At 46.3% G+C, this 19,007-nt stretch overlaps 1 protein-coding gene across 1 annotated transcript in view; it reads right to left on the minus strand.

Moving 5' to 3' along the window:
• RNASET2 (ribonuclease T2) overlaps window positions 1-19,007 on the minus strand; it is a 207,144-nt gene that overhangs the window by 119,354 nt on the left and 68,783 nt on the right. Inside the window, exons 3-4 of the mRNA XM_086927241.1 lie at window positions 18,738-18,792; window positions 1,087-1,142 (exon numbers count right to left, since the gene is read on the minus strand). Coding sequence (XP_086783367.1) covers window positions 1,087-1,142; window positions 18,738-18,792 — 111 coding nt within the window. The remainder of the gene's footprint in view (window positions 1-1,086; window positions 1,143-18,737; window positions 18,793-19,007) is intronic.

The raw sequence follows: 19,007 nt of genomic DNA on the forward strand, positions 1-19,007 counted from the left end.
GGTTCAGGGCTAGGTTTGGGTTTTGGGGTACAGGGGTCTTTTTAGGGTTTAGGGCTAGGTTTGGGTTTTGGGGTACAGGGGTATTTTTTGGGTTCAGGGCTAGGTTTGGGTTTTGGGGTACAGGGGCATTTTTAGGATTTAGGGCTAAGTTTGGGTTTTGGGGTACAGGGGTATTTTTGGGTGCAGGGCTAGGTTTGGGTTTTGGGGTACAGGGGTATTTTTAGGGTTTAGGGCTATGTTTGGGTTTTGGGGTACAAGGGTATTTTTAGGGTTCAGGGCTAGGTTTGGGTTATGGGGTACAGGGGTATTTTTAGGGTTCAGGGCTAGGTTTGGGTTATGGGATACAGGGGTATTTTTAGGGTTTAGGGCTAGGTTTGGGTTTTGGGGTACAGGGGTATTTTTAGGGTTCAGGGCTAGGTTTGAGTTTTGGGGTACAGGGGTATTTTTAGGGTTCAGGGCTAGATTTGGGTTTTGGGGTACAGGGGTATTGTTAGGGTTCAGGGCTAAGTTTGGGTTTTGGGGAAAAGGGGTATTTTTAGGGTTTAGGGCTAGGTTTGGGTTTTGGGGTACAAGGGTATTTTTAGGGTTCAGGGCTAGGTTTGGGTTATGGGGTACAGGGGTATTTTTAGGGTTTAGGGCTAGGTTTGGGTTATGGGGTACAGGGGTATTTTTAGGGTTTAGGGCTAGGTTTGGGTTTTGGGGTACAAGAGTATTTTAAGGGTTTAGTTTTAAAAATAGTACTTTAAAAAAATTAAATAAATTAATGTAAGTAATTATAATATTAATTTAGTAAATATTAATTTATTATATATTTTTAAAAAATAATATACTTACCTATACTTTCGTTGTAATGGCATGCGTTATAATAGCATCTGCTATGTAATGTCATGCGTTGTAAAGGTTTTCGTTGTAATGGATCCTGCGTTGTAAAACTTGCGTTGTAATGGCATGCGTTGTGAAAGTATGCGTTGTAATGACATACATCCGAATTTGCACAGTAGTGGTCCCACTTTATGGCAAAGAGGCACCTTAGATTTCAGGTACCATAACAACAAGATAACTTCATTCATCTTCAAAATTCCTTACCAAAGGCCATGTATTGTCCAGTAGTTTGGAGGACTCTTGCACGCGACGCCATCCATCTGAAAACAGGAAAGCAAACAGGATATCCAAGTAAATTACACATAGAGAACATGTGAAAATGCAAACTACATATAGGACAGTTCTCAAGTTGTAGAATTGTGTCTATCAGAATACCCTTGCTATTACTTGGGGTCCCTTGCCAGCTATCTTAAAGCATTACCTTAAAAAAAAGTGTACTTTATTATTAAGTTGATTCATTTGGACAAAAACCCTAATACTTCCAAAAGGGATTTTCTGCATGCTGGCTCTTGAGAAGACAATGGTCTATGCTTCTTATATTTGATCTTAAAACCTAAGCTAATCAGTAATTTCTTATTTTGAGTTTTCAGGTTTGTCACAGGCTGACAGATTTCCGGGCGAGGTACTGCGGCCATGTTGATACATTTAAACATACTGCAGTCACATTTTGTCTTCCACTGACGGTATAGTGATCTAGTTCACTTAACATGACAGGACACCTGGAACTAAGTCAATTATCAGCATCACTGTGGAATTCCGTGCTCTCTGCCACTAGTTATGTGGTAAGTTGGAAAACCAACTCAGCCTTGATTTACCTGCTGCCTTCACCACCAAGGTGTTATATAGGTACAAATAGAAGGAGAATAGGCCAGTTGGTGAATCTATGAAACCAAACCCACTTCAGAGGTTTGACCATCACAGCATCAAAACTAATATCCAGATTGTTAAAGCTAGGAGGATGATCCATCTCTTGACTTGTACAGAAGGGAACTGAAGGTTACCCCTGCACTCAGTCTCAAATGTGATTATTTCATATTTTAAGTTGTTCAGTGACCGATAATTTCATTTTTATCAAAGTTACCACATTTCTCAGTGTCCTCTGTAAGTTACCTAGTAACTCAGTATCCAAGGACTATTTGATCTGTTAATTAACTGTCACATTATACCAGGGTTGGGACAGCCCATGCCCACTGAACAAAGGACGACGCCCAGACAACTGTAGCTAACAGAGGAGGGGGCTCCCCTTTAAAGTTTTGGGACCAAAGGCCCTGGCAAGGATATCAGCTAGGGGCAGAGCTCAGATCACCAAAGGAGATGTGAGCAGTGACTTCTGTACCGTGCCATCCTGGATTGTCCCAGCATGAGGAGCAGGAGGGTTGGAACAAGGGGGAGGGGTGATGAGACACCCTACTAGTGGCAACGAGTGCCTCACTTCTAGCACTTTCAATCCCCATTAAAAACTCTTGCACAGGGGATAGACAGGTTGTTGGATTTGGACATTGAAACTGGACAAGTGGGTCTATCCAGGACAAGGGAAGCTGGTTTCCTTACTACGTACGGGGAAGATCTGGGCTTCTGTGCCCAAGATCAGAGAACAATGAAAAAGGAAAAAAGAATGGCACAGGGTAACCAACACCCTGCAAAATGCACCTTTGCAACGCCAAGAGACCTTCCTAACTGCTCCTAGTGACAAGAGCTCACCAGCAGAAAAAGATCGCTAAAACGCAACAGGATCCAAAATAGGCCATTGGAAAAATCTGGCTTTTGACTCCTAAGAGGCGATGGACCATATGGGGCTCTGCCTGAAAATTATGTCTGAGGTGAACCTGTGCCCAGGAGTTTCCTCACAATCTAATTAAATATTTCCAGGGAAGGGGTATGAATTGGGCACCCTCCCCAGATTCCAGTCCGAGATGACACTTCATGGAAGCAACCAGACACCACCACTCCGGGCCCCCCAATGCCAAAGGGGGAGAGCACCGACATACTCCCCAATGGTGGTAAGCTTGACGCAGCCAGACACCGCATGCTGATTCCTGATCGCAAGGAGTGGGCAAGAGAGCAGGTAGAATGAGGAGAATCACAGGAGCAGCAAGCCTGCTGGGATAGCGCAGGAGTGGACTCCCCGTGTTGCTACAAAACAAAAATAAATGGCAGGGTCTCTAGTGTGGTACCCCCAACAAAATAAAAACAATTTTAAAAAAGAACAATGAAAAAAAGGATCGTGAGTGTCCTGAAGCAGCAAGAGGGACACTCGAAGTATTCACTGCACCTGCGCTAGATTGCCCCATTATGACCTTGGAGGGGCCGTTTGCATATGTTTTCTCCTCTTGTGGTGGTCCAAGGAGGACAGGGGCACCACCAACTCTATTGACAAGGTGCTTGGGGGCTGCAGGAGCACAGCTATCCCCCTTAACTTCTTGATAAACTGAACCTATGCTTCCGTGATCAAGAAAATTATCAAGCCCCACCACTTCCCAAAATAAGGATATTCAGCATCTTTGAATACGTTTTCAAGGCTGGAGGACTTGGTCTTCATCTGGAACTGCAGTACCCTCTAGGGCTGGGGTCTTCCAACATTGGTGGGGGGCCCCCTAGGGGGGCCTTGAGTGATCCCGGGGGGTGCCATGCTCTGACTAAAAGAAGCATTATGCTGATAACAGTGCTTTGTTGTCAGCAGAAAAAAATGAGCGGCAGTAAGCCGCTCGTTAATGGGCTAACATTAGCATCTTTGGTCATTTTTAGGCTTCGCCTAGCGACGCAGCGCATGCGCTGCCCACCTTGGCGAGATCTATTGTTGTCGATTTTTGTTTGGAAGGGGAACAGGTGATGTGCACGTGCCCAGACAGGCGATGTGCACGCGCACGGCTTCTTGCGTCTCTTCAGCCTCTTCCGCCTTGTTCAATACATGCCTCTGCCTGCCTGTCACCCCCATAGATTAACCTTTTCTACCTTTCAATGGACATTGTCTGTCTCTTTAGAGGTTGTCTCTCTTCTTCTACCAAAGCTTACATCCAGTTTTCTCCTCATTCCCAGTCTGTCTCCAGTGCCCGTCTTCTCTTCAGCCATTATTTTGCCAGTCCTTCGCTCTCTCCGATGCCTGCCTCCTCTCCTCGCATTCTGTGTCCACCGGGTGTCCGTACCTCGCGCCTGCCCTGTCCTACCTGCCTCCTCTCCTCGCATTCTGTGTCCACCGGGTGCCCGCACCTAGCGCCCGCCCTGTCCAGGCCCCTGGCCTCAGCTCTGTACCTCCCCACCCAGCGCCTCTGTACCTCTCCACCCAGCGCCTCTGTACCTCTCCACCCAGCGCCTCTGTACCTCTCCACCCAGCGCCTCTGTACCTCTCCACCCAGCGCCTCTGTACCTCTCCACCCAGCGCCTCTGTACCTCTCCACCCAGCGCCTCTGTACCTCTCCACCCAGCGCCTCTGTACCTCTCCACCCAGCGCCTCTGTACCTCTCCACCCAGCACCTATGTACCTCTCCACCCAGAACCTATGTACCTCTCCACCCAATGCCTATGTACCTCTCCACCCAGCGTCTATGTACCCTCTCCACCCAGCGCCCTGTACCCTCTCCACCCAGCGCCCTGTACCATCAGTACCTCTCCACCCAGCGCCACAGTACCTCTCCACCCAGTGCCACAGTACCTCTCCACCCAGTGCCTCTGTACCGCTCCTGCACTTTGCCTCTGCCTTGCTCTACCATTTGCATCTCTCCCACCCCCACCGCTACCCCCTTTCCTCCACTGCCCCGCTACTCAGTCATCTGCGCTGACCCCCTCTCAAGCACCTGTCCCCGGACCCATAAATGACTCTACCATCCAGGACGGGAAGTGATGTCAGCATCAGAATACTTTGTTGTGTCAGCGTCTTGAAGAGAGCCCATACAATATTACACATTTGATAACCTACTACAATAAGTTGCATGCCTCTCCGCTGCCCAAATGTCCAATCGTAACTATAAACAACCAGTGGTAAAGGGCAGCGCTTAGTTTTCGCCGGCGAATCGGCAACTGCCCGGAGAGTTAGTTACAATAACACCGCAGAGGCGCCATAGAAGATCATCTAGGAAGTAATGCTTTAGGAACTCAGTGCTACTAAAGTTCTCTGGCGATGCTTCTGGACAGAAGAGCTGCACCATCAGCAACAGGCATTTGCACTGCAATATCTCTTGCATTTACGCAAGTTTAAGCTATTGGCATTGTAAATGACAATGCCTTATATTTAAATTTTAAAAAACAAAACATAAATAAAAGGCAATGTTATTTACAATGCCAATAGCTCAAACTCGTGTGAATGCAAGACCTATTGCATTGCAAATGCTTGTTATCCTGGCTGGGAGAAGGTGTCAAAGGGGAAGGGACTTCAAATATTCTTCAAAACCCCCATGTCTAATATTCACACTGTGGATAATTTTACAGTTTGTAAGGTCTGACTTACCACAATAGTATGTTTGGTAATAAACATTTGATTGCATTTTTAAAACAGTAACAGAACTTCACTGCAATTAGGTATGGGCGTAAAATCCGTTCCGCTCGCGGATTTTGCGGATTTTCGGTAAATCCGCAATCCGCGAGATTCGCGGATTTCCCGCAAAATCCGCAAATCCGCGCGCTGCGGATTTTTTGCTTGTGTTCGCACTGCTCGCGGCCCGCGGCGCGGGCAGCAACAATCTCGCACTCGCGAAATTACAAAAAAAAAAATGGCGGAGGAGTGAAGGAAGGAAGTGGCCCAGTCTCCAACTTCCTGTTCCTGTCCAGCAAGTTCCTCCATTGGGGAGGGGTGAAGGAAGTGCCCCAGTCTCCAACTTCCTGTTCCTGTTTCCTTTCCTGGCCATTTTGGATTCGATCTTGACTGGGAAGGATTACTTTTTGTGGATGCTGCTGGATATTTGGATTTGAGGCCTTTTGGATTCAAAATTTGATTTCACAAGTAAGTTGATAAGTTGATGTTGTTTGTGGTGATTTTTGTGTGTGTTTTTCGACTTTTGGGGTGGTGTTGGGGGCTGGCTATGTTGCAAAAGGAAAAGCTATGAGCAGGTGCAAAAGTTCAACCTCATCATTTGTAACCATTCCCTGTAGTGCTTCCTGAAGGGGCCCTCCAGAATTCGGTTAGGTTCCTGTTAAAAAAAAATTACATTGCAACAAACAGGAAAAGGAAAGGAAAGGGAGCAGACAAGCAGGTGCCAGCCTTCATTAATGTCAGTTGGGGCAGGTCAGGTTTTGTTGTAATTTAATTATGCACTTAAGGCACTTAGCAGGTGTGCTTTGCTTTGCCACAATAATGTACACTCACTGGTCAACCAGAGGGTGCTGTGATGACACCGAGGGTGGCATGGGTGTGACAGCCAGAGGGTGGCATGGGTGAACCAGAGTGCCAGTGTTGACAGAGGATGGCAGTGCTTTGTTTGCCCCAATAATGTACACTGGTGAACCAGAGGGTGCTGTGATGACACAGAGGGTGACATGGGTGTGCCAGAGGGTGGCATGGGTGAACAAAGAGTGCCAGTGGTGACAGAGGGTGGCAGTGATGAAGAAAGGCTTGCAAACAGGCTGGGCACGTAGAAACAACAAGTTCGCAAAACTGGCGACCTGACAAGTAAGTTCGCAATTTGCGAAATTGCACAAAACCCTCGCGAACTTGCAGAAACCCGTGCGAACACCCAAAAAAAAATCTGCAAAATCCGCAAGGATTCGCGGATTTTGCGGATTTTCGCAATCCGCAAATCCGCAAATCCGCAAATTCGCGGATTGCGAATCCGCAAAATCCGCCCATGCCTAACTGCAATCTTTAAATAAGTATAGACATATTTAAACAGTGGCAGTTTAATGGAATAATTGTGAAAAATGTTGAGGGGGGCCTCCAGTGAATTTTCTTTTCACGGGGGCGTCGCATTAACACCTTCAATGCTATGGCAATTCCCCTGCTGCGCTGACTTTGGCCCTTTTCCATTAGTTCATGCCGAGCTCAGCTCGTCATGAGTGTAGCAGCAGGCTACTGCATGACGAGCTGGGCTCGTCATGAGCGTGGAAGGAGTTAAAAGGTTTGAAGATCACTGCTCTAGGGGTTAGTTCTATGGCTGAAATTTATGTGGCCTCAAGGAGTATAGAAAAGACACAGACACGTTATGTTCCTTTCAAATACTTTATTGATGGTAGAATGCAGACAGTGATTTTTGATCAATGCCTTATGTATACATTTGTATACATTTGTAAATTAACATTTAGTATCTAGTCTTCCATGTAATAAATATCATTTTCCTTTTTTACGTGAAAAGTACTGACAGAACAATAATTTATTGAGTGTCATTATTGCGTGCCAGTGAATGGCTATTACTAGCCCAAACCACCTATCCGGAGTAGGCCGTGGACTGCTCTGCTTCGCTATCCTGAGAGTCAAGCATTCCAGTGATGTGCTTGGTTCCCAATAAGGGGAAATTGTAGACCTTTTACTTGCGCAGACCTCACATTCAGCACAAACAATCACCCAACTTCTTACAGTGATCAGTAATGTCCAGTGTCGCAAATTGGTCTCACATTACCACTAGGCAATCAGCTGCAACATCTACAAGTTACACGGAGTGAAGTCACTTCAGAAGACGACAAAGGAAATTAGTCGCAGTGCTTGGGCCAAAGCTTCATTGAATAAGAAAGCAATTTCTCTAAGAGCATATTCCTTTTTTTTCTCCAAATTGTTGCGCAGGTGAGCATGCGCTCAGGGTCACGGCGTGAGGGGTCTCACAGGGACCTGTGTCTCACAAGTAGCGTTGGAGCGGAGTAAAGAAAACAGGCTAACTACAGTCTGGTTATGGCAGCCAGTGAAGCATTTTATAAAGAAGCAGAAGGTTGTGCTCTTTGGAACTCCACCCCAACAATGCCTTTTCGAGTTTAATTGGCTAATAAACTCGGTGTTTGCTGGACGCTGCAAGATTACCTGGGGCTGGACGGTGGTCTGTTTGGTCGGTCCCGACGCTTCCCCTCACGCGGCTGGGCTTTGCTCCGCCCCTTGCTCTCATCGACCGTCCGGGCTTGGCTCCTCCGTTCCTACCGCTGCTGTCGCCACCGACGCCTACAACCCCCAGGATCCTCTGGGGCAGAACACACAATTTCCACGTGCCAGGAGGCGCATAAAGACTCGCCTGGTACGTCGTCCCGCGAGGACGCGCGCGGGAAGCACCGGGAGAAGCCCAGGACAAGGGCAGGACAGTCTGCGGCCGTCAGTGGCCGGAGGAGGCCGGGACAGGCCACCCCCCTGACACTCGATTTACCAAAGCTGGTGAACAAGACTCTTTTGCTCCAAACGTCTACTGGTTTGATTAAGGTTAATCTACTCTAGCGCTCATGTCTTCGCGACTATGTAAAGGGATTAAACTTACCGGGGGAAGTATTACCGGAACATTGGACAACTTTATCACCAGGGACGGGAGATAGAAATTACAGAGAAACGACTCTCCATAGAATCCCTCAGCTTCATTAGGCATACTTAAAAACTGTACCACCCCTGAAAATCGAGTAAATCAGTGCTTAGTGGACCCAAAGCTCAGTATATTGTCTGACACACTAAGTATAATTAGCTTGGGAAATTGTTCACAGAACGGTAACACTACTCGGGAGGAAACCGGGAACACTAACATCCCCCCCACAAAGGCCAACGTACGTTCCACCATAGACAAAGTCACCCTAAACACTAAACGAACGAGGAAAAGGAAGAGATGGGGGGGGGGGGGGGGAGGACAGAAGGGTAAATGTCCCAAGATAGCCAAAATCGTGAATAAAGTAGGTAGTCGACCAGCCCTTTGCCATTCTTTACAAGTCCCCGCCCCTGCTATTTGCAGGAGCATTTCCTCACCATCCAATCCTGACCCCCATCAGCCACCGAAGCGATTGCCAATGACCATACAGGGAGAAGGAGGATTAATTGTGGCAGGTGGAACAGATCGTAAAATCCCTAATGCTCCCCTTAATTGAGAGACTAAAAATAATCTATGATAACTTGGGTAATCTACAACAAGCCACATTACACAACACGCAACTGTTACACTCGCTAATAGATAGTAAGCGAAGCGGGGGACAGCTAATAAATACAAGTAAACGGACTGAATCCACCCAACCACCTACATCCAGAACTAGACAACCTGACATATCTAAAGAGAGTGGACCCCTAAATAATGGGGATCCTATAACTACCGGTAAAAAAGATAGTGTTCAGGGTGAGGAGGGAAGTAGCAGCCTCACGGGGACACAAGTGATCCACCTTGGAGAAGGAAAACATCCATCGCCACAGACTAGAGGAATTGATCAAAATAATAAAACAGCCCACGACAAAGGTAGTCGGATTAACTTAAATCTACCACTACAAAGTACCCCACTAGTAGTCGTTCTGGCAAATGTTCCTCCCCTTCCCGAGGGGGAGAAAGAATTTCTCCCAGATTAAAAACAAGGTTACTCATTGCCTATCCCGCAACACCGTAGAAGGTCAAATGGTAGGGCATGATATAATCATGGCTCGGAGAGTAGCCTGGCTGGGCCGCACTAGAAAATGTAGAGAAGGAGACTGTATAGTGGTAAACTTTAACAGCCCGGTACCAGTTGAAAGGATTTTGAGGGAAGCAGAGAGAGGCATCTCCAAGGGAGGACAGGGCATAGAAATTCTACCTCTTGGGTTTTTTTACAGGCCGGGACAGTTAGATGGTATTAACAACAGGAACAGGAGGTTGGTTAACAAGACACCTTACCATAGAGAACTAGAGGGGTGGGATATAAACACACCGAGATCCAATGGAGTTCTCATGAGGGGTGGATTAGGATACTTCCCATGTTCAGAGGCTTCTAACAGATATTAGAACATTGGAATGTTGGGAGCTCCATTGCAGACAATGGCGTGCTCCCTGCTTCTACGGGCAGGTAAAGGCCTGCAGAGCAATGTTCTACAAAGGCTTCTCGAAGCTCGAGGGGATTTACATCCCCTCGAGCTTCGAGAACCCTTTGTTTAATTTGTTAGAACATTCTGCCCTCTAGTGGCAGAATGTTCTAATAGCCTTATAGCCCTTCCTAGCAGGGCTATACTGGCAATTAAAGTCCCGCTGTCTCGTTAAAGTCCCTTGCCTTAGGCCCGGGCCTTTAAAGATTCAGCGGGCCTTTAATAGCCGGTATAGCCCGCTACGGCAAGCTATAAGGCTATATAACATCCTCTCGGGCCTTAATGACTGCGACTGACTGGGTGGTAACTCTATCTTTCATCCCCCCCCTATAGAATCTAACCTGTTGATTGGACACCCTTTAACAACAGTCAGTCCAGGGATAGTCCCTGACATTTTGGAGACGATCCCAGATACAATGGTCACAGTAGTAGAACAAGGCTCTCGGGAGGAAAACCCTCTTGGTCTATTAAAGCCAGATCTAACCAATAAGCCCATCTTTGTGACAAAAGACGTTAATTTAGAATATAATGTTCTCTGCTGGAACATCGCAGGATTGCTAGGGAAGGTTACAGACCCCTATGGGTGCAGTTTTAAAGCCAATATTCCATCATTTGTCTTCAAGAGACATGGGATACAAGCTGCAACTTATCTCTGGAGGGGTATAGATCATTTACTATACCAGCAACTAGTTCAAATAGTGGCCGTGCTTCTGAAGGAATGGTTATTTACACCTCCCTAGCCCTAAGAAGCAGTATAAGGGCTTTCCCCTCCGATAACAGAAATAGTCAGGCCATTATATTGGGGAAAGACGACAGCAGCTTGTGTGTGGTAAATTTTTATAACTCAAGTAATAAGAGTGTGGGATGTAGGATCACCGAATTGCAAAACTTTATTAATCGGTGTCGTGGTCCAAACAGAAAGAACTTGATTCTCGCAGGTGATTTTAATGTGCACCCTTGCGGAGATCCCATGTTAAAAACCTTGGCGACCATGGGTTGCACGTTAATAGCGGGTTTACATTTTGAGCACACAAAACAGGGAAATGCGCTGAATCTTATGCTTGATGAGCATGACTTGATGTTTACAATGAGTATAGCATCACCACTAAAAACGCAAATGGAACCCACGTTTAAGGGTAGAAATCATGGAACCTTCATAGATGCTATCCTAGTTTCTAGATCTATTATGACCTTAGTCATGGGTTTCTGTGTAATTCCAAGTGCACACAGTGACCATAACCTAGTCTGTGTATCACTGGGAGGGACTCTTCTAAAAAAAAAAAAAAAAAGGATAGAGTCACTGGAGGCAACATGATGCAAGCTATTAATGGGGGTCGGCGTATCAAATGGAATCAGGTCATCCCATCCCTATTCCTTGACAGACTTAAACAAGCATTTCCAATGCAATAGGTCTCGCATTAATTACGTTTGAGCTATTGGCATTGCTAAATATTGCAACACCAAATGCAACAAAAGTCTATAAATTGAAGGCCAAAAAAATGTGTATTTATTATCGTAGCAATGGTGGCATGCTGCACTTTAGATGAATATGTTTAAAAGTAAAGTAACAATTGATGTGTGTACTGATGGGTGGTGGTGTGTGTGCCTGTAGAAATTGTGCAGTGATGGCTGGTGGTGTGTATGGCTGGGGGAAGTGTGCACTGACGGCTGGTGGTGTGTGTGCCTGGTGAAAGCGTGCACTGACGGCTGGTGGTGTGCGTGTGTGTCTGGTGAAAGCGTGCACTGACTGCTGGTGGTGTGTGTGTGTGTGTGTGTGTGTGTGTGTGTCTGGTGAAAGCATGCACTGACTGCTGGTGGTGTGTGTGTGTGTGTGTGTGTCTGGGGAAAGCATGCACTGACTGCTGGTGGTGTGTGTGTGTGTCTGGTGAAAGCATGCACTGACTGCTGGTGGTGTGTGTGTGTGTGTCTGGTGAAAGCATGCACTGACTGCTGGTGGTGTGTGTGTGTGTGTCTGGTGAAAGCATGCACTGACTGCTGGTATATGTGTGCCTGGTGAAAGTGTGCACTGACGGCTGGTGGCGTTTGTGCCCAGTGAAAGCGTGCATTGACGACTGATGGTGTCTGTGCCTGGTGAAAGTGTGCACCGACGGTGTGGTTGTGTGTGTGTGGTTGTATGGTTGTGTGTGTGGTTGTGTGTGAGGCAAAGTACAAAGGCTTCAGAAAAACTGCACGGACACGAGCCAGCTGGGTTTTAGGACTCAGTCTTTGCATTACTCATCACAGTCGTCCCTTCAGGGGCCCATATGTCACTCCCCATTAGGGGTCGAGAAATGCAAATGTCCAGATGACGTTTTTATCTGCGTCCACTGCAATCTCCTAACTCCATCGGGCATTGATAACAGAGTAATGGGCAATGTACAGATTAAGAATAAAAAAATTACAGAACTGCACCCTTGAACAACAAAATGCAACAAACCACTGGCAAACAGCATGAATGCCTGAGCACCAACAACGGATATCAAGTTAGAAGAGTTCATTAAGTAGTCACTTAACCAGATACTGATCAGAATGTTCTTCCAGCAACCAACTGCACTTGGCTATTGTCTGCATCAGCAATTAGATTGGGATTAATTCCACAACCAGGCAGCAATCACATACATCGCATGGTCATTGCTGACCTATTGCCTGTAAATTAACTCTAAGATAACACAGTAAACGAGCCATTGGGTGCCATGTTGTGCTGTCACTTCAGAAAGGAAGAACTATGAAGAATTCTCACTAGTCATTTTAAACAAATACTAAACATCCATTTCAATTCCTCTATGTTGTCCCTTGAGGACTTTGCACACACTGTGCAATTTTATAACAAATGCAGCCCATGAACAAACTCCAACAGATGCACACACACGTGACCCTGCACAAGCTCGGTCATTAATGCGATAAGTCCACACATCCCATTACACTCAACTGACAGGATAGCTGTCCTGACCACCATCACGGTCCTTCATGCTCCATGCAATCAACAAAACATGAGCGTACCCTTTTTATTCTGCAACTTCTACATGCAGATCATAGACATTCTAGGACATGGCCCTGCACTTACAGGACTGCATTCGGGTGGATTCCATGCCCAACTATAAATGACTCATACCCTCTGCGTGGCAGTGCCGTCCTCTAGCTAACCTACACAAAAAGATTGCTATACTCTGTACTGTGCCTCTACTAATGAGCATCCTACTTACCTTTGCCTTCCGTGTCTTCGTTCTGTACTGGTCCTCTATTCCCTTGTCGGTCATGAATTCACTCTACACATTACCCACACAATGCTCCAGAAGCATCCAATGCGTACAGACCTGACCCACGTCTCTGCCTCCATAGGGTGGCCTCTCCATCGCTCTCAACATCCCTCCATAATCCACCCTCAGCATGCCCCGATCGCAGCCTCACCTTCTCCAGCTCATCAAGCTGAAACACAGCAGCTTCTAGCCCAGGTCGGCGGCAGTGTGCCGAAAGTGGTCGATGCGGGGCAAGGCATCAACGGTGTGGTGTCCGAAGGTATGTATACAGTAGGTGTTTGTGTGCGTGTCATAGTAGTAGTGATGCTGCCCGCCCAAGTGATGGATGCCGGCCTCGCTCCGCGCCGTGTCCCAGTTCTGAAAGCTTACCCCACCGTGGCCTCATCGTCCCGGGCCTTCGTGGCTCCCCACTCCGTCACCGGGTCCACCTGGAAATGGCTCTGGCTGGGCGTGGGTCCGAGGGGCAGGTTGGGCCCGTCGCCGGCGCCTACGGCAAGCAGTTCCTCCTCGCTTGGGGCCAGCGGGGTCTGCGCGCAGCCCGGCTCCTCCATGCTGCTGGTGCGACAGCTGCTCCGGAGCTCTGAGGTGCTGTGTGCCTCTCCCCGTCCTACCCTTGCTGCAGGTATACAGCTGCGCCTCCTGCTGCACACCTGGGCTGGCTCAGCGCGTTTCCTGAGGGAGCATCCCTGCGCTCAGAGCACAGGCGGGGAAGAGCAAGAGCTGTGCCGGTAGATGCTCAGACACAAAGACGCTCTCCGCACCTTTAGACCGGGATGAGGGGCAGAAAGCGTATTTTGTTTGCTCTTGATACCTGCACAAGTGTCACCTTTGCCTCATATAATGTAACGTTTGCTTTTGTAAAATGCCCACTTGTAATGTTCTCCTCATGTATCATTAACGTTCCTATTGTGAAGCCTCGGACACCTTCGGGTAAAGTTCGCGCGAGAGAAAAACGCATCAAATAAATTAATAAATAAATACAAAATGTGCTTCGTGCAGGTGGAGTGGCTCCTTTCAATTGGTTGTTGCTGCATTAAAGTACGAAAACGATACTACTGAGAAGGAACCTTTGTGAGTCGGAACTCCCGTTTATTTCTCTATTTTTATTCCCGTCTTGTTGCTGTCGTGAAATGTGCGCGATGATGACAAGCGTTGCCAGAGATCCAGGCCCATCATTCTTGTTTTCGCGGTAGAAGTGAATGAGCCGGTCAGGAGGGCGTGTCCACCCGTGGTCTTTGTTTGTCCCGGAAGCTGTGTGTCACGCGCACGAACCGCTGCTGTCCTAGCATTTGCACGACTACTGCGATTCTTCCGTCAAATGTGTGCGGTGCGGTGCTCTGATTGGTCTCTCTCTCCACCCATCAGAAGGGGGATGTTGTATTGAATCCCGGTACAGCCGCCGTTGACGCCGCCATGGTACCTCCACTCCTCATCTCGCTTTTCCTCTGCCTCTTGGTGCTGCGCGGGGAGGCGCTAGGTGAGTCTCGCGGACCCGGACCCTGGCTGGGGGATTCAGGGTGCGCAGCCCGGTCTGAAGGGAGGCGGGACGCTCCACAACCCGTGAACGCGGCTTTAAATGCATGGCTAGAGCCGGGGCGCGGGGCGCAGCTTCATAGGACAGGGCGGGTCAAAGGATGATACACATTGACTTCTATATCACGAACAGCAACTATGAAAAACACATGAGAACTAGTGCTGTGTTCCGGCCTGCGGGGCGGCGTCCGATGGGGGACTCAGTGTGTGCATGTGTCTGCCTGCCTGCCTGCCTGCGCACGTGTGTCTGTGGCAGGGGACGTGCACGGCGCCGGGCTGGGCGTGCGCGCTCACGAGGTAGAATCTCCGGCAGGAGACGCTCGTGACAGTCTGCTGTCCACATTCCCCTGAAAGTGATTACATAAGTTGTCGACCTAGACAGCAAAGCTTCGCTTTGCTTTCGTCTAGGCTCGACCTATAAAAGAGTGCGAAGCTGATTTCAAAAGCTGTCTTAGCGATGAATCTTTGGAGGTGGGAGTCCTTAAAGCTTTGAGTGTATTGCATTTAAGGTGGGAGAGATGTTGCACGCCCCGGGGGGGAAACCCTTATCTGGAGATCCTGAATGGTTTTGCCATAACTGCTCTAAAGCAGCTAGAGATTTGAAAAAGGCCCTTAGAATCACCCCTCGGGATAGACTCCTGATTAGTGCATTAAGGTTAAACTTTAAGAACACCCTGGCTAAAAGGAAAATGGAGCTGAAAAACGCACTTTTGAGGGAGCTTTTAGACTCCTCGACCGTAACAAACGGCTTCAGATTTTGGTCTACAGTTAACCGTTCGCCTCTGTTAACACCAGTAGTGAAGGAAGTTGGGTCCAATATCACGGAGGAAGAATGGGTTTCCCATTTTACCCAAATTTTTCAAGATATAGCTTCCCATCCAGTCCAGCCAAAAGAGATGATGGGATTGGACACCATGGTGTTCTCCGAACTGGAAATGACGGAGGGAATTAATAATCTTTCAAACAAGAAAGCACCAGGCCCTGATGGTATTCCCCCCGATTTACTTAAATCTAACCCTCTGTTCTGGGCTCCTATCTTAGTAGCGGTGGGAAATGCTGCAGCGAAAAAGTGTTGCCCCTCATCCTGGGGAGTATCAACTATAGTACCCGTATTCAAGAAGGGTGACAGATCTTGCACAATTAATTATAGGCCCATCTCCCTGATTGATTCTATTGTTAAAGTTTTAGGAAGTGTCATCCTGAAGAGGTTGACTACATGGGCGGAGGAGAAAAACATTATAGCTGACATTCAGTATGGGTTCCGCATGAGGCATTCAACTATGGCTCAAGGCCTAAACTTGTACTTGATTTTGGGTAAATACACACTTTCACGGCCAGGGACCATCTACATGGCCTTCATGGACCTTTCCTCGGCTTTTGACTGTGTCAATCGAGGAAGGCTGTGGCAGTCCATGGAGGCCATGGGGGTTGAGAAATACCTGGTGAATTTCCTGAAAGATCTACATAAAGATACTAAGGCTAATGTAAGATATAATACAGACCTCAAGGTGACAAGAAACTTTACAACTAGTCGGGGGGTCAGGTAGGGGTGTATCCTGGCCCCCTTTCTTTTTAACCTCTATATAAATGACCTTGAAAGTGTACTGGTAAAGACAGGGGCTGACTATCCCTACGTGGGGGTGACGAGGACTGCCCGTCCTGCTATATGCAGAAGACGCAGTCCTCTTGGCTCGTACGCCGAAAGGTCTTCAAACTTTGCTTGACTCTTTCCATGGGTTTATGGCTAGGCGAGACCTGACCATAAACAATTCAAAATCCTATATAATGCAGACGGGGCAAAAATAAAAAAAGCAGTATCCCTTTAAGGTTGATGATATCAACGTGCCCACATGTACAACCTTTTCTTATCTGGGTGTTCTACTAGATCATCAGCTAAATTGGGCCCAACTCTTGAACAAGAAAAAAGGAGAAGTTAAGAGGGCTAATGCTGCACTTTTTGGATTTGCTGCAAGAATGCGCAACAGACCGATAGCGGCTATGCTGAAGATCTATCATGCAAAGAGCATTTCAATAGCTAGCTATGGGAGCGAACTATGGGGACACTGTAATCTAGAGTGTCTCCAGGTGGTTGAAAACAAATTCCTGAAGCAGCTTTTGTGTGTACCCCTGGGGACCGCAGACATGACTGTGCATGAAGAGACGGGCACTCCTTTCATCAGCGATACCCTGTCCCTGCGACCCCTCATTTTTTGGCTACAGTGTTGGCTTAACAAACATCTAGGTCTTACCCATATTCTTCTTAAAGAGACCTTAAGCCTAGATTGTATGTCCAAAATTCCTTGGATGCAATACCTTAAAACTAGTTTTAGTAAGGAGGGGCGCGATGATCTGTTTTTAAATCCAGAAGGCATCACCAGCAAAGATGTAGCGTATATAAAACAATCCTTTACCATGCGCAAAACATCAGAAAGGGAGGAAAGGGAGCTGTTGAAGCCTAATGTGAGTCTTCACCTGATGCTCAAAACCTCGTCCGCTGTGGAACCCTACTTACTTTGGCCTTTACCTGCCTATGAGAGTTTTTTACTAACCAGACTCAGGTTTAACATGTTCCACTTGTTATTAGCAGTCCCTAGGGGGTGTCATAAAGGGAAGGGTGTTGGCAGCCAGTGGCTGCGACAATTTGTCTCCACAGGATTTGCTGCACTTCATGTTTTTATGTAAATATTATGAATTCCCAAGGGCTTTTTATCTAAAACCGGTTTTAAAAAGGCTGAATTTCGCTCAAATTCGTCCTGCATTGCTTTATTTACAATTGTTAAAACCTGAATGTATACCTCATGTGGCTGGTTTTTTAAGAAGTGCAATGAAGTATAGGAAATGTCTGGACACATAGACTTGAATTGGTACCCTCTTCAACGATGCCATCTTTACCATGCAATAATGGGACCCTAATGTAATGAATCAATTTGCCTTTTAAATGGTGTATCTTGTGTTATGTATTTTACTGGAAAGTTATTGAGTTTTTATTTTTATGTCTATGAACTTTTATGGTTTTGCATAAGAAAACCGAATAAAGTATTTTGAAATTAAATGAAATATTCCTAAGTTTTACAATTGTGATGTGTCCGAGGTTGGCAAGTACCATTATAAATGTATTGAACATGGCCCCGTTAAACCACCTGTTAAACCACTTCATTGGCTAGAGGTAAGAACTGAGGATCAAAATTTAAATCTTCTGTAAGATTAATTAAGCTTACTGGAAAAATAAAACTAGCTAGGATTGCAATCTGGCTCCTCATTAACCCCAAGCCACAAATTTAGTATAATTTATGCAAAAATCGACCGTCTGACAACGAGGCAAACAACTGGCATCCAAGACCTCAGACTCTGCAACATACTGAAGAACCATAGATAAGATCAAAACTAACCATTCCGGATTCAGGCTAGCAATCAGCGAAAGGTTTGACATTAGTGGCAGTGACCGATAAAGGATTAGATAGGGGTTCCATACTCAATATCTAGATATATTCCACCTACTCCCCATAGCCATTATTAGTTCTTGTACTTTACATGTTTAACCATGCGTTTGCTAATCTGAAAGTTGACTTGTGCTGCTTTTTCTTTATTTTTAGAATTTTTAACTGAAACCAATCATTAACAAGACCATTAGAATTGGTTCTATGAAGACAGTAGATGGCTAAACCCACAAACATGTTCATATATTTTGTGCATAATGGCTGCTCCGTCCCCATGGGAAAAGTAAAGGCGGGTTCATTAGAAAGTCAGCCTGAACTAGCAGGAAATGGACTACGGAGAAGGCAGGACAGGATATAGGATAGCAAAATGGATGGGCTTACGGAGGTTGGGTAGGTGCAGGGTGTAACTTGAATGCCTGCAGTCTGCATTTCCCACAAACATGCCTGTCTGCCAGGTGAAAAATAACAGGCAGGACATTACAGTGATACTTAGAAAATTGACTGTACAATCTAGGCCCTAAATACATTTTACTAATTTCTCTTGAATGTCAATCAGTAATACGCCATTAAAAGAATATATTCAAGTAGTATACATCTAACTTTCCTCTGACACTGTAGATAAGTCCATATATGTGGAACAAAGTGTGTATTGCAATCACCATTTACCAACAGTAAAACAGAACAAAGGTTTTTGGATGAAATGCTTACCTTGCAAACACTTACTGGCCAATGGTGAGTCAAAACTAGTTTCTTCCATTCCTGACTATGTTTGTTTAAAGAAAAAAAGCTGTTATTAAAAGCATTATAGAGGCCAGCTGATTTCAATGCACATTCAGAAACTAAAAACTAATATTAAAACCACAAAATTATGTTCAAATGAGGAATTACATAGTGTGCAGAAAATTCACAAACTATTATTCTTTATAAATTATAAATGACAGCAAGTTAAAATGGTTTACAATTGAGGTGAAAGGCTGT

This window comes from Lissotriton vulgaris, chromosome 6 (genome assembly GCF_964263255.1).
Source record: "Lissotriton vulgaris chromosome 6, aLisVul1.2, whole genome shotgun sequence".
Lineage (NCBI taxonomy): Eukaryota > Metazoa > Chordata > Amphibia > Caudata > Salamandridae > Lissotriton > Lissotriton vulgaris.